Raw genomic sequence first — 16,534 nt, 5'->3', positions numbered from 1 at the left:
TATAAATTAAGATGTAAGCTAGTATGCTATCTTTTAAGTTTTTTAAAGCGGTTAAGTAGTTTAGAAGTCCATAGCGGACAAACAACGTGACGCGTAATTTATATATATTAAGATAAGAAATCCAAATTCTGGGGCTTTTACCAAAAAGATAAAGTTGTTGTTTTCCAAGGCCATCCTTAGTAAGATAGAACATAAAAAATGTACGTTAGGTTTTATTTGTCTAGTATTATTCTCTCTGGGCTAGTATTGATCATATTCGGTTTTTTATGGGACAGGAAGCAACGACCAGTTTACTGCCGCCCACCTGCATGAATAAAACGGTTTTACGCTTCCATTGATGACCACTCGGAAGTACAAGGATTGACTTCCTGATAGTAGCTTAGTAGGATATAGTCCTTCTTCTATAAATAAACGAATCATCACTTTTTACACTCCCTTCTCTTAGTACAGTTAAGGAAATGGATTTCGTCTCAAAGGACAGTCTTGCGTCTGAAACCCACCCTTAGAATACGTGCAAACGATGTTTTAATGGAATAATCCAGTGGTGATACAAGTCTTTATATAAAGTCTTGGCTGGTCGCATAGGTCTTAATTATTATATTTTATAGGTACACGTAACATGTTGAGGCTTAATACTTGCAAGTGTCGATGTTATGCGTGTTGATCCCACGAGAATTTAAGTGCGGGCTCCTATTTTACCATGACAAGAGGACAAATCTTTGTTTTTTATTTATTTTATTATTATTAATTACTTAAGATGTCATGTGGAACATGGTGTAATGGTTGCAGCTACTTACAAACTTTGTGTAAAACAAAAACTTGGCGATAAAAAGAGTGGCGTAGAGTTTATTGCCAGTTCTTCTCTTCCGTTCTACGCCCTTGATTTGAGAACTGGCAGTTAATGTAAAATTAGAAGCATTTCATATATATTTATTTTTTGACGTTCATAAGTGTTCATTTTGTTACCTATATGAATAATTGATGTTGAATTTTCACCAGGCAATAAATTACCCAGAATAAACAATCCTTTGGATTCTAACTGTGATTCGAACACACGACTTCAGGGTAGCTTTAACTACTAGGCCAACACTGCTCACGATAACGGGTCAAAATATTGTTTGCTAAATTTTTTTATCGACTGATAACGATATTTCATTATTGTATAATGTTGTATAGTGAATTAGTTTATAATAGACTTCTTGACAGTGCCGTAGTGTGTAAAATGAGGTAAGTAAATATTCATAATATTTTTTAATTTCTTTGAACTTCTATTACCTTTTACAATTATTGTATGTTGTTCAAACTGTTCTTCTGAAATAAGTTCAGTTGAGTCAATATTTTAAATTATTTTTAGAGTTATGTAGCATTCTAATGAGTGGAGAAATTATTGAAATTGCCCCTGTAATATTTGGATTTTGTTCGAAAAGAAAAATTGTCTTTTTAATAAGTATAGACTAATTTTATTTTGACATGTTCTGTTTGGATGATGTCTAAAATTTTTTGGCACTGAAATTAATAAATTGATTTAAGTACTGGTATATTTGTTATGGAGCTGGCTGCTAATATTGCTTGCTATTTGATATAATTTCTTACCAAGCTAACCAATATATTTTTACGCCATAAATAATGCTAAATTATAATAATAAACGAAAAAGGGACAATTTCGAATATTAAACTTATGTCATGACAAGTGAGTAGGTACTGTTGCAAGCTTTTAGATTAATTTAACATAGCTTAATCTATACTAATATTATAAAGAGGTTTGTCATGATTTCACACAAATAATACTGGACTGATTTAAAATTCTTTCACCATTAGGCAGCTGCATCTTTACTGACTTATAAATATATTTTTCATTTTGAAAAAAATAGGTTTCCCGAAAAAAAATGCAATTACCCAAGGTGTGAAAAAATTATCCATAAAAAAACTTGTAATCGTGTTGATGATAGAACAAAAATAATGTTTTACCCATGGGCAATTGTATGTTGACCTATCCCGAGTCGGAACTCCAACACATGAAATTATTTTGCTGCCAAAACGAAACTAGGGCTAATATTGTGTATAGGGAAGTACTAAGACAATGAAGTTCTACAAATAAATCTCTACTCTAATATTATAGAAGAAAGTTTTGCATTCTGAATTTTAGTTTTTATTTTTAACAATTTAATACAAATTCGTGGACTAATTAAAAAAAATCTTTCATTACTTATTACATCAAGAATTCTTTAACATCTGTAGAGTATTTTTAAATATACTAATGTGGGACGAATTTAAAAATGTTTTAGATATACATATATTCATTATAAAGTAAAATCTGTATGTATAAATCTGAAAGAAAGTAATTAAAAACTAAGTAAAATAAAAGTTCGGTATCCACGCGAGTGAAACTGCGGGGCATTGCTAGTAAAATAAATAAAAATGTGTTTATTAATTAAAAACAATTAAGTATAATATGTAAGATTTGGGAACCCTTTTAAGTAAACAATACCTGTGTCTCAGCTCTTCCATAACAAACTTAATAGTTAACTAAGTTCTGTAACTTTTTTTTTTCAATTATTTTAAAACAATTTACAACACGCCTGAGTGCATGAGTGAGTATAATGTGTAACAGTTTGATACTGGTGATACTCATACCTTGAGGAGTATGAAACGTAAAATGCAAAAAATATTTGAGACTGGGCTAAAAAAAACAGACCAAAATGACCTTTGTACCTAATTATTTCGTAATAAATATTTTTGTTTCTTTTTTGACTCGTTTACATATTATAATATTAACATACCATATTATAATCCATACCTACCTATTCTAGATCGATAACTACGATAATATAACTATGTACATACATATGTACTGTACTTGTGTATATGACATTGCTTATAACGACTATCGGATATAACGTCGGCAACTATACGGTCCCTTCAATGTCGTTATAACCGGTTTTGACTGTATTATTTATTTTAGATTGTGGACGTTGAGTGGGTAGATATTAAGCAGCCTATTTAATTTAATATAGATATAGTCAGAGTCATAGTTAATGTGTAGTCTGCAACTATATGAACAATTATATGGGTCTAGTCGATAGTACCTAATCACCTTGATACTTGATATGAGAAAATTTAAATGTTAGTTTTTGTGTATTTGTACGCATAACTGCTACGCCCATGGGTGGATCGTGAATTTGTAGGGTTCTGGGCTACTACGGGGAAGTCCCCCATCATAAAATTTTCATGTGTCCCTTTTTAGTTTAGTTTTTTGTTCCTGTTTTAGTTTACTACATGTATTATGTATTTTTTACACTTTTTGCTTAACTTATCTATTTTTTTTAGATAGATTGCTCGAACGCTTAGGTCGCCAGTTGCCCTCCTTTTCAGTTAATTATGTCAATTGTATTATGTTTCTGCAACGAAGTGTTAATACCTAAATATATCCGAAAAATAATAGTTTAAAAAAACTAGAACACACGCTGGTTGCTCGATAGAAGAAAAATATGGCACAGAGCGCCCCACGCTTTTTCACAATAATACCAGTATTTTTTGTTCATTACCATTTTCAGCCTAAATTAGGAATTATTTTTCACTTTTTAGTTTGATGTGCTTTAAAAGCGTGTGTTCTATTTTTTTTAAACTATTATTTATTTTTTATTTTTTAGTTATTTTTTTTATCACATTTGACATTTGGGCATAACTCTTATTAAAAGTGACATAATAGTGAGAGAGAGAGACAGATTTTCGTATTTCAAATGCAATACTGTGGACGTACTGATGACGCTCTGAATACTCCAGAATTCTTTCATAATATAATTCCAAAAAAATTGCATGTTTCGCAGGTCAATTGTAGCGGTGTGTTTGCTGGTGTGGGGATGTAAAGGACAGAATAACAATATCCATAGCCCAAATCAATGGATTGGAACCCTTTTAACTCCGACAAGTTAGTCTTAATAATAATATCTTTGTATTTTTATAATTTGTGTTGTTATTGTATCTGCGGCTACAAATCAAAGCAATTTGGGCAAGGCTTGCCGCAGTTTGATAGTTTGCGAGTTACGGAAGGAAACGAATTACTGGATTTGCATTCTCTGATTGCCTCAAAATCATATAATATTAATCTGATCTGAAGCCAAAGGTCTGATTGCAGATGGTTAAAATTAAAAACAATTAAAACAAAGAAAAAATCTAAGTAATATAAATTTAGTTATAAAATTTCCACATCTCGATGACTGGAGAGCATCCAAGATTCACGAGGCATTTCCTTTTGCTTTTGCGATCTATCGAGATGTGAAATCCTAGCTAGTTCCTCAGCTCGGTATTCCCAAGGAGATATGACCTCCAAGTATTTAAAAAACAGGGTACCCTCGTATGGTCGTCTGTGGCCTGTAGCCGGTAGCCTTTGATGGCGTATTTGCCGCTTTATCTTGTAAAAAGCATATAAATCCTAGTTCATTATGATCGTTGTTCAATTCATTCGAAATATTTACGTTTCAGCTGAAAGCCCCACGTATTGTTTCACTGACAATAAGGAAGTTGGACAATGTGTTAAATTGTCGGAATGTATGGACAGCAACAAAATCGACTTGCAAAGGAAACCTATTTATAGGTAAGTTTAGGGCCTATTCAACAGGCCTTTAGATACAGTATTTTAAATAAGTAATTTAGAAAATTTGACCCGACTTCAAACGCCTATAATATATGTCGGAGCAATGGCGCTGGTGCCATTGTCATTATATATCACAGAGCTCGTAAATTAGCAACGTCAACGTCAGTTTACATCCCAACTAAGTCAAGGCAATATTATAACGGACGAGAGGAACTGGACTCTGTCCGCTTCTCTAGTCACAAATCAAATCATCTGATTTACAAAATATTTTGAAGCAGCAAGCTGTTGGTCGGTTCCAATTTGAGGGGACTGGGCTTTGGAGGTGAGGGGCTACTTTACACGATTTATATTAGCTTCACCTGTATGTATGTATGTATGTATGTATGTATGTATGTATGTATGTATGTATGTATATAACCGACTCCTTCGGACTCGATTTTGACCCACTTTAAAGGGACAGATTTAATTCAAACTTTGTACACTTATAAAGAATCAGCGACAATATAATAACTTCATAGGTTTATCTCGACAAAACAATGAAATTTTTTTTAAGTCCACAGGCTGCTAGGACTAAAAAGTGGAAAATAAATATAGTTTAAAAAAAAACTATAAAACACGCTTTTAAAGCACATCAAACTAAAAAGTGAAAAATAATTCCTAATTTAGGCTGAAAATGGTAATGAACAAAAAATACTTGTATTGTTGTGAAAAAGCGTGGGGCGCTCTGTGCCATATTTTTCGTCTATCGAGCAACCTAAGTTAGGAATTATTTTTCACTTTTTAGTTTGATGTGCTTTAAAAGCGTATATTGACTGACATCATGGTCATTAATATTAAAAACACTACACTATTAGACATTTACAATAATTTATGCTTATAAAACTCTAGGATATTTCACTGTAAGTAAGTTTTCACTACAGAAGACAATCATCTGTTATAACATTTGAATAAACATTCCTTCACATGTGACAAGTGATGCCTGCCATTACTTACACATTCAAACTCCAACAACTCTATGATATAAATGATTCAATAAATAATTAAAAAATCAGTATCTCTCAGTAGTAGATGGTTCTTCCGGTTCTTCCCAGCTTTTAATTGGTATAATCATTCAATAAAAAAATATTAGAACCTCTTTGACAGCTTTTATTTAATTTCCAGATATTTAAGCTGTGGCAGCTACATGAAGACATGCTGTCCAACCAGTCGATTGATGAATCCAACTTCACTGCCGCCAAAGAGGGCAGGTTGTGGATGGAGCAACCCCGGCGGCTACTCATCCCGCGACTCTTCACAGACGTACGCCAAGCTCGGAGAGTTTCCTTGGATGGTTGCTTTGATGAGGTATTCATTTTTACCAACTTTGAGGTCTGGTCTCCTCACGATGTTTAAAAAACACCAAGCTGAACACTCTACTCAATACTCATTTCGATTACACTTATGGCTCAGGTAATAGAGCATAAGTCAGACCGGCGTTGACACTGTGATAAATTCGCGTTTATATTAGAAAAGTATTTAATCTATAGTACTCGATAACCATAGACAATTAACACAGAAAATATACCTACTCTAGGAAAGCCAGTCAGAACCAGGCTTGGGATCCAAAGGATTCCCTGGGAGGTGGAAGTCTGATCCATCATTCCGTGGTCATGACGGCCGCCCATAACCTCTATGCTGTCAATAACCACCCATCTTTGGTAAGAACGAGTTTCCATAACATTGTGCTAAGTGCAAGAGAAACGCTCTGCTCTTTTTTTTACTTTTCAGCATCATCTGACGGTGCTTCTCCAGTTCTGAAAGTTGGCCGTCTTATGAAACGTATCTAATGCAACTCTTCTGCAGTCGGAACACCGGTCCATTCCCTAACGTTACACAGCCATGACTTTTTTCTCAAATAATCTAAATATATGCTATACTATTGATAAAATACGATTACATAACAATTTTTATTTGCAAGCTATTTTACTCCATAACGCTTTACGCCATATCTTATACAGCCCTGCGATTCTGTAACTCACTTTTCGAACTCACTCAGCGGAAAAGTGAGTTACAGAATCGCAGGGCTGATCTCTCAATAACACTTTATTTATCATACTGTCAATTAGACTATTCAATTAGGCTACAAGCTTATCGTGTTACTTTAATTGCGATTTCCATGTAATTTGCAACATCAGTGCGGATTTAAAAACCAACGGTTTGTCGTTGGAAGACATTGTTAGAGTCGTAAATGTGCAGATAATAATTAACTGTTTCAATAATTAAAATCCAGCTATTTCGTGTATTCACAAATATATATATATATTTTATTTTATTTTATAAATTTCCCAATATCCCCGACTCTTGTGGTGCGGGACCTTATTTTATACATATATTACTACTATAGTGGGGGCCCGTCTCACCTCTGCTACGCTCTTGTTGCAGCGAGTGACACACTACCTTACTGCAGAAATCTTCCAGTTGCGATCTGAAGTTCGTTAATATATCCGGTTAATGCTCGGTTGTTACCTTTATATCGATTTGTTGCTCGAGATCGTACCTGGAGGCTCCGAACACAGGACATTCTATAATGAGATGTATCACTGTCTGACTTCACATATATTAAGTACAAATATTACTGTCGAATTATAATAAAGTAACAGCGTTGTCAACATAACAAAAAAGGTAATTTAGTAGGTACTGCAGCGACTTCAAACCACACAGCGGTTCTGTTTCAACACAGACCCTATCTTATTATGTCACTATCTGGTCAATATATTCTTGAAGCCTTGTTGTATGTAAAAAAAAATATAAACAATTTTAAAACATATGGTGACTTTAACAAGTATAATACTCGAAACAGAACAAATCTAAGCGTACGACCAACCAGGTTCCAGAAGATAAACCACTCCTTATATGGAAATTGTATTTGTTTTAACAATAAACTCTCAGCCGAAATTAGAGAATTATCACTAAATAAATTGAAAACTTTCGTTAAACGTAAATTAATCAACAAAGCGTTTTATAAGTTTGATGATTATTTAAATTATTGATTTGCTCCAGTTCAAACAATTTGTATGACTAAAAACTTGTCGATTAAAAAGAGTGGCGGAGAGTTTCTTGCCAGTTCTTCTTGCCCGCTCTACGCCCTTGACTTGCGAACTGATAGTAAATGTAAATTTGGAATTAATTTAACTTCTTTTCTGACGTTCATAAGTGTGCTTGTTTACCTATATGAACAAAGTCATTTTGAGTTTGAGTTAGCGTGCTACACTATACGGAAAATATTCAGTATTCACCTTTGACGCATATTATAATAGTAATACTTTAAGTGAAGAACATTCTCTTCAATCTCTTCTGTTGACCTTCCTACATGAGTATCTTTTGGATCACATATACGCGTGGATTTACCTTTGAATTTCCTTTAAATCATCTCCTTCAGAATGCTGTTGGGACTGTCATGACGGTACAGCGCTTCAGGGATGTTTGAACGCATCAACACTGATAGTTTTAATGCGAAAACCTTAAGTGCCTAAGATACAGCAACCCGTAATCGTTTGTCCCGTTTACTTACTGTGTTTACAATCAATAACAAACACTTGTTAATAATTATGTAATAACAATATTTAATGGGTTGTTTGTATTATTACATTTACAGATAAAATGCCGTCTTGGCGAATTGAATAGGCAGAATACGACCGAAATTTATCCCCACCAAGACAGAGATGTCAGTAAAGTCCTTGTTCATGAACAGTTCTCTTGGAGTAAGTACATTTATAAATAAACATTAACCGCCCACAAGTTTGCACATCATCTACATGCCTTTAAAGATAAATATCTGCATCCGCAACAGATGATTCTTTAACTTCGTCTAAACTAAGTCTCTGAACATCGCCATAAGACTTAGGACTTAAGAGGTTAGAAGTGTTTATATAATAAAAAATACACAATTTTATTTTTCAGCGACGCTAGCATACGACATCGCCCTAGTAATTACATAGACTCCATTCGATCTGAGCTATCCCCATGTGGGGATTGCCTGTTTGAGTATCAATGAGCCTGAAACGGATGCTAGTTGTTTTAGCATGGGGTGGGGTAAGGACTTAAATAATGACAAAATCTATGCCGTCTCGTTAAAGAAGGTACGTTTAAAATATTTATTTTTAAATAATTTGTATAACTGAAAGATATTTTATTTAATTAATCTGTTAAATACCTACGTTAACAGAGATTACAAAAATAAGTCGCAATATTAATCGATAATGCATTTCACATCCCTCTGAATAATAATTAATATTATGTGCGATCAATCTACGTATATACATATATAATAAGGTTGTAATATGTTTTATAATGAGAAAATTCTATAACTATATGCAAAACAATTAAAGACCATGTTCCGGCCTCTACCTTATTATAGGTTCCATCACCGATAGTTGACCAAGGGACTTGTGAATTGGCCTTACAAGGTGTGATTGGAAGTAAGTTCAGCTTGGACAACTCGTTTATATGTGCTGGAGGAAGGAAGAACTTTAACACATGCTCTGGTGATGGAGGTTCGTCACTTGCTTGTCGCACTTCGGTAAGTATAACCATCGCAGGGTCCACAAAGACAGGAATAATAGTCAAGCCCCTTCCTAGTGGGAGAACTAATAACCCAGCCCTCCATTCCATCACTGGACATTGAGGATAACTCGCTGGCACACACCACGAAAAGGCTGACCTTTTGGGCGGTCTCTTCACGTCCAGCTTCCTGGGTGACCATTTCGCGGTGTTATTTTTCGATGCTGGATATTCTGGCAACGTTCTGTCCGCATAGCACTATTTTTATTGGACATTGGATAAGTCGAGCGGGCCTGATGGCATCCCCCCAATTGTGCTGCCTCTAGACCGCTTCAATATATCCGATCCCTAAAAAAAGCTATCGATCTGATCCGTCCACCTATCGCCCAAAAGCTATAACCTCCTTGTTTTCCAAAAAAAAGGAATTTATAATTAATGGCCAGCTTCTAAGGTGTCAAGAGGGCCACCAACTGATTAACAATTATCAGTACGGCTTTCGTCGTGGTCGTTCTTGTATACACTTAGATGGGCAGTCCAAGGGAATGAGAATGAGAATGAGAATTTATTTATCTTATACATACATTGCTTTATGATAAACTTACTTAAACTTACTTTAATTAACTTTAACTTAATTTAATTTAATTAATAATAATAAACTTGACAATAAGCTTAAAGCTATGTATTATACTGAGAGACTGGTGCTTGAAAAAGGTTGGGAAAACCTGTCATTACAAGTCACCAGTCCCTCTTGAACATAGTGTTGCAAAAAGTATTGCTAATTGCTAACAAGTCTTTAAAAACGAACGAAAATAAATAATTTATAAAAATATATATAAAAAAATAAATAAAAATAAAAAAATAGTAAAAAGTAAAAGCATTTGTGAGTGTGTGTGTGTTAGTGTACGGGTCAGTGTGAGTGCGTGTGCGTGTGTGAGTGTACTAAATTGAGACTAGTGTGCGCGAGAAAAACGTTCCATTTATTAAATTAAATTAGAGGTCGTAATAGATTTTCTGTGCTTTGGTAATCAAGCGATTTGAGATATTTAGTTACTACTTTTTTACAATTATATTTTGTGAGATGATAAATTTCAAGGTCTTTGTTAAGTTTATTGTATAAATGGGTACCTAGAAAGCAATACGAACTATGGGAAAGAGCTGTTTTGAAAAGTTGAGGACGGCATACGGAATCCTTTCTACGCCTTCCATCTACAAGTTTTTGATCGTATTCTATCTCAGAATGCTTTGTAAGAATAGTGTAGAGGATGAAAGTTTGTCTTACGGATAATACATCCCAATCCTTATACAAGTCAGGGTGAAGCGCCTAGCGGTTAATTTAGATATAGCAAAAGCTGGTATAGCATAAATCGCTTATCCCTAAGCTTCAAGCCTATGGGATTCCCGAGAAATTATGCGACTGAATCTCCAGCTTTCTGGCAGATTGGAGCATCAAGATCTTCATCAATGGAGCATGTTCCGACCTTAACCTGTGAACGCTGGAGTCCTATCCCTGATCCTGTTTCTTCTGCATATCTATGATATGCAGCAGCACTAATTGCTATGCGGATGAAAGCTCAGGGGATACTCTTAACACCAGCCATGCAGGTATTTCTTGGGCAGTTGTCGATGACTACCGGAATAAACTGAAAGAAAGTGTATCCGAAGCAGAAACTCTGCTACGTGGAGTCTCGGACTGGATTACACTAAATCTAGTCCCAAAAAGACACTCGTTTACGCGTTTTCCGCTAAAACACCCTTTATCGCTACTCCTCTTTTCAAATACTCTTCTTAAAGCCACAGCCTGCATCGAAATACTTGGCGTCGTTCAGTTTCGTGGATTTGCGTAGAGATGTAGGGTCACTATGTGGAACCGGCTGACTGAAGTGTTTCCGACTCAATTCGACTTACGGTCCATCTAGAAAAGAACGTACCAATATTTAAAAGGCCGGCGACGCATTTTCGAGGCCTGCCCGTTTGGCCTTCTATTACAAAAAAAAGAACTAACAATGTTTGATTGCATTATTTTTCTGCATTTTTATTTGTATTGTAGTGGTGTAATTATTGTCTTTATAGAAATTTCGCAATTGTATTTGTAATATTGTCTACGCATCATTATTTCGTAATTCCACTTGCACGTGGATCAATCAGTCGCCCTATAACCGCCATGTAAGTCAGAGGACAATAAAGCTAGTGAATTCTATTACGGTTTTCATTTGGTGTACCTCAAACACTAAACTGGTGACCCCGACGTGATTCGCGGGCGACCCGACGTGATTCGCGGGCGGCCCGACGTGATTCAATGTGATCCAAAAGAATAAAAGGGAAAATAAAAATAGGGCGGGGCGACTCACAAAAATATGTAAAAATTTCTATAAAGACAATAATTACACCACTACAGTATTGTTCTCGCATTTGAGAAAATTATTAAACAAATAGATTAAATCAAGACCAATAAACAAATAACCATATAGGGTATCGGTACAGCCCTGCGATTCTGTAACTCACTTTTCCAACTCACACAGCGGTTTTTGCATCGGCGGTCGCTCTGAAATCAGTCGTGAAGCAGTCATTTTATGATTTGGCATTCTGAAAAGGTGGGAGCTTGTAGTTTATTGTTTATTAGAACCACCGCAGAGCGACCGCCGATGCAAAAACCGCTGTGTGAGTTCGAAAAGTGAGTTACAGAATCGCAGGGCTGCACACAAAAAATTGTTGACGTTCACAGTATAAATTTTCTTCCCTATATGAATTAAATTTAGCTTTTAATTATCCCTATAGCCGAATCCCTAATCCCTATTATCCCTATAGCCAACATCAGTGCTGTATCAGTATGTCAAGTTTATTGCGTAATGGTTGCAGTTTCTTACATTTTCCTTGTACAAATTGGCGGTTTAAAAGACTGGCAGAGAGTTTCTTGCCAGTTCTTCTTGCTTTTAAATGTAGATCCTCGTTTTTTGAAGTTATACTTCTTTTGGCGCGTTATGAAAAATTGATGAGAGTGAAATTTTACGATGCGCGCGCACCGTGACACAAAATTAACAGAATGAAGTTAGTTCTAGGTGGCATAAAAACGATAAGAACTATGTTCAAGTTGTATATTCTATTATTTTTATATTTAGAACACGTGTTTCGTAACAGTACAATTAAACAGTGTGAATAAATAAATATTATTTTGGTGTTTTTATTAAATCAATTTCGTATACGAAACGGTGATAGTATTTACTAATAATAATTTTATGGATTAATTTTAATGTTTATCTTTAATCATTACTGCATTTTAGTTATTTTTTTCCATACGCCAAAGAAGTATAACTTTTAACGCGTGTACATTAGTACACACACTTTTTTTTTTTTATTTAAAGCCAATTCACACCAATTGACCTAGTCCCATGCTAAGCTGGTGAAGCTTGTGTTATGGGTACTAGGCAACGGATATACATACATATAGACAGATAGACATATAAATACATATTTAAACACCCAAGACCTAAGCACAACACCAAATGCTCAATCACATCGATGTTCGTCTCAGCCGGGGATCGAACCCGGGACCCATGGATTCGCAGTCCAGTATTAAGCACTAGACCAATGAGTCGTCGGTATTAAATATAGACAGACGTCCTTTAGTAGTTAACCAATTTCAGTAAATAAATTTTGATTAGGTTTAATTTTGCTGCCATAGATTTCTGCTGTCATTTTGAAGTAGTTTTTATCTTATTAAATTACTTGCTTACTTTTTTCAGAGCGATGGCGACCCACCTCGTTTCGCAGTGTGCGGAATGGTTGCATCTGGTTATGAATGTGGTAGCGAAGTACCCGTGCTTTACACCAACGTACCGGCGATGCTCCCATGGATCATTAATCAATTTAATTATGAGCAACTTAACATTACGTTCTTCGCTTAAAAATATATTAGTTACTAGTAGACTCGGCCAAGCGTTGCTGTGGCTAAGATTTTTGTTATATTCATAGTAGTAAACTATTCAAGGGAAACGGTAGGAGAACACCAATCCACCATGCTTTTTTGTTGGTTATGCCATTAAATTGTTGCTTATGTGAAACGTTGGTTATTTTGATAAGGATCAATACCTAGGTACGAATAAAGAGCCTTTTCTAGCGGTGGTATTTTTATAAAAAAAAAATAATGTGTCCAATTCACACGTGGTAGAAGTGAAACCTTCAAAAACAAAGTTTTTATAATTAAAATATGTAAATTAGACTTTTTCTCTATCTAAATGTAGGATCTTTTCTTTAAAAAAATATATATTTTAATGTTAAGTTTTTATTTATAACTTTCTTTCAATCTTAAATTTGGTAAAAACTAAAGTAATAAAAGTTTGAAATAAATTCACAAGATCCAACGTGGGAGAAAATGAGATAGGAAGCATTATACAGTGTATAAACTTTTAATTAAGTGTAGTACGAAGTTTTCACTTCAAAAAGTTTCTATAACTAATTATTTGTAAATAAAATTGATAAATAATCCAATTTTATAATTAAACCACTTACTTGACTTACTTATTTAATTTTCATCAAATCTGTTTTTTTTTTATTTCAGAAAATATTCAAATACACACTAATTTAAAGTTTATACACTGTATAATGCCTCCTATCTCACTCTCCCCCACGCCAAATCCTATTAATTTATGTGTCTGTCTCTTTTTACTGTCGCTTTCTCACTCTCTCCCACGCCAAATTCTATTAATTTATGTGTCTGTCTCTTTTTACTGTCGCTTTCTCACTCTCTCCCACGCCAAATCCTATTAATTTATGTGTCTGTCTCTCTTTACTGTCGCTTTTTCCGTTGCATCCGGTTTGAAATCACAACGATTCTAAAGAAGTTTCACTTCAAAAATTAATAAAAGGACGCTCATTGTGACGTAACTATAAAAGATAGAGACATGCTGTCGCGACATTTTTTATAGAAAGTGATGTGTCCTGAAAAATTGTGATACATCATTTTGTTCTATCATTAATAGTTTTCGCAGCGCACACGATTGAAGGTATATTTTTTTACACCTTGGGTTAGATTATTTAAGTTTTAGTAAGCATCCCTATTTTTTTTTAAATGAAACATAACCTATGTCACTCGGGAATAGTGTAGCTTGCCAACGGTGAAAGAATTTTTAAAATCAGTCCAGTAGTTTCGGAGCCTATTCATTTCAAACAAACAAAAAATCAAACCTGTCCTCTTTATAATATTAGTATGGATAGCGGAAAATTATTCCTATTAATCAAATCTCTACATTTCTCACTCACACCTCTCCTGTAACCTGTAAGAGATGAGCGAGACAGACCGATCAATATGATTAATGACCGAAGCCTCGGTTCATTATACTTCTATATAATTATATATATATTTGGTGAAATTATCCAATCTTATTATCTAATTACACTTTCCAGAAGCCAACCACTACTCGGTTTGGGAGATAGTTAGATAGAGTAGTCTTCAGTTTTAAAGAACTACCCCTAAAATGTGCGTCCTCACGGTTAAAGAGTTATTGAATTCCTGGAACATTATAATAGCCAGTTAGGATTTTATAGGTTTCAATGAGATATCCTCTTAATCGCCTACTTCATACATACATATTCGTAATGTAAGGTCCTAGGTTCCGAGGGGGCCGATGGCTGGCCATGCGTCATACTCGGGAACGGGTGCTACTTGTGGTGACTGGTCGAACTTGAATTCGTGTTTTCGGTGATGTCATATATTAAGACTATGTATTTGCGTGTTCTTCCCACGAGAATGTAAGTGCGTGCTCCTATTTCACCATGCCTCCTGCTGATAGAGGACAAATCTTTGTTTTTAATTTGTTTTATTAATTAAGTATTGATTACTTAAGATGTCACGTGGAACATGGTGTAATGGTTGCAGCTCCTTACAAACATTAAAAAGAATTGAACGCTTTCAAGCATACTAATACTCTTAATGAAATAAGGTTCTCAAATGCTGTAGGCATGCTCTAATAGTAGTCTAATGTAACATTTATATATGTTGCGTAATTGCGCAAGTTTTATACCAGGCGCTTTAAATTATTATTGTAAAGTGCGCCGTAACTCCTAATTGTACTTGACCAGCGAAAGGTTTTATACGGAATAAAAAATTGTGCGTGTACTAGGTATACACACGTAAGAAGTGAAACTTCTTTACGATCTTATTTTTCGAAAAATGATCTACTATATGCAACTTTACAGAAATTCGTTAAATTAGATAAATATTAAATTAGATATATTTTTGTTATTAATGGCTTCGAATCTCTTCGGATCAACCGTGGTATGGACAAGAAAAAGATGGCGCGTAACCGAAAAATATGACGGTAATTTTTTTTCCAACGCCGATAAAGAAGTTTGACTTCAAAAAGCAACATCGCGCGTAACCGAAAAACGTGACGATTTGCTACAAAATTTCTCCCATACGTCGATAAAGAAGTTTCATTCCAACGTCGATAAAGAAGTTTGACTTCAAAAAGCAACATGGCGCGTAACCGAAAAACGTGACGATTTGCTACAACATTTCTCCCATACGTCGATAAAGAAGTTTCACTTCAAAAAGCAACATGGCGCGTAACCTGCTACAATATTTCTCCCATGCGTCGATAAAGAAGTTTCACTTCAAAAGATGGCGCGTAACGGAAACATGTGACGCGTAACGAAAAAATGTTACACTAAATTTTTTTCCAATCCCGATAAAGAAGTTTCACTTCAATAAATTTATTACAAGAAGTCTAAAGAGTTTTATTTATTGGCCCAGTCATTCCCTACAGAATGAACTTTAAGAGTGTTTTTAGTGCAAGCAGGGGCGGATCTACGTAAAGGCATTTTATCCCCACTGAAAACAATAGGCGATATTATAAAAAATATTGTTACAATACCTACTAGTCTAGTCGACAAGTTGAAAATGGTACAAAATAGAGATACTGCTCTTAAAATTATGTGCGATAGCTCATTGGATCCAGAATGACGTCTAGAAAAATGTGCCAAAAGCGTGTATTAGCACATAAAAAATTGCAAAAGTTATAGCCAATTGAAGATGAAAAAAAAATGGCATTTCGTTTGTTGCCAATATTCTTGCAAGATTCTGAAAGAGGAGGAACATTACTTGGATTTTTTAGTTTTTGTTTAAGTAACAGTAACAGAACACACCATAATTTTTTCAAATTTAAAAAAAAATATTCAATACCTTAAATAAATTAATTAATGTGCCGTACTCGCTTTTGACGCCACGCGCGCATCCTAAAAATGTCACCTGCAGACCTATTTTCAGCGTTAAATTAAAATTATAAATAATTGAGATAGAGTTCCGGGAGTTAGGAGTTTTTATTGGAAATTTCCTCTTCTATCAGTCTTTTTTTGAATTTTTTTAAATATTAATATTGTGCTAATACACGCTTTTGGCACATTTTT

General features: G+C 34.6%; 2 protein-coding genes across 2 annotated transcripts; both read left to right on the top strand.

Annotated features, from left to right (window-relative positions):
- The first annotated feature begins 1,096 nt into the window (after window positions 1-1,096).
- Window positions 1,097-8,665, top strand: LOC125058476 (phenoloxidase-activating factor 2-like). Its single transcript, XM_047662570.1, has 7 exons — window positions 1,097-1,227; window positions 3,828-3,928; window positions 4,483-4,594; window positions 5,756-5,938; window positions 6,168-6,291; window positions 8,229-8,334; window positions 8,534-8,665. Exons 1-7 carry the CDS (start codon window positions 1,166-1,168, stop codon window positions 8,569-8,571), a joined length of 726 nt encoding a protein of 241 aa, XP_047518526.1. The 5' UTR covers window positions 1,097-1,165; the 3' UTR covers window positions 8,572-8,665.
- Window positions 8,577-13,099, top strand: LOC125058478 (phenoloxidase-activating factor 2-like). The gene is made up of 3 exons (XM_047662574.1): window positions 8,577-8,712; window positions 8,991-9,152; window positions 12,874-13,099. The coding sequence occupies exons 1-3, from the start codon at window positions 8,656-8,658 to the stop codon at window positions 13,033-13,035; spliced, it is 381 nt and encodes a 126-aa protein (XP_047518530.1). The 5' UTR covers window positions 8,577-8,655; the 3' UTR covers window positions 13,036-13,099.
- The last annotated feature ends 3,435 nt before the right edge of the window (window positions 13,100-16,534 follow it).

This window comes from Pieris napi, chromosome 18, assembly GCF_905475465.1.
Source record: "Pieris napi chromosome 18, ilPieNapi1.2, whole genome shotgun sequence".
Lineage (NCBI taxonomy): Eukaryota > Metazoa > Arthropoda > Insecta > Lepidoptera > Pieridae > Pieris > Pieris napi.
This window is presented reverse-complemented; position numbering and strand designations above follow the sequence as displayed.

What these genes read in the sequence shown, in the direction of transcription:
- LOC125058476 (XM_047662570.1), top strand. Translation starts at nt 1,166, where the DNA reads ATGTTGTATAGTGAATTAGTTTATAATAGACTTCTTGACAGTGCCGTA. An exon ending in GCCGTAGTGTGTAAAATGAG is followed by an intron (nt 1,228 to 3,827) that starts GTAAGTAAATAT and finishes CATGTTTCGCAG; the next exon opens with GTCAATTGTAGCGGTGTGTT. An exon ending in TCATGAACAGTTCTCTTGGA is followed by an intron (nt 8,335 to 8,533) that starts GTAAGTACATTT and finishes TTTATTTTTCAG; the next exon opens with CGACGCTAGCATACGACATC.
- LOC125058478 (XM_047662574.1), top strand. Translation starts at nt 8,656, where the DNA reads ATGGGGTGGGGTAAGGACTTAAATAATGACAAAATCTATGCCGTCTCG. An exon ending in ATGCCGTCTCGTTAAAGAAG is followed by an intron (nt 8,713 to 8,990) that starts GTACGTTTAAAA and finishes ACCTTATTATAG; the next exon opens with GTTCCATCACCGATAGTTGA. An exon ending in CACTTGCTTGTCGCACTTCG is followed by an intron (nt 9,153 to 12,873) that starts GTAAGTATAACC and finishes TACTTTTTTCAG; the next exon opens with AGCGATGGCGACCCACCTCG.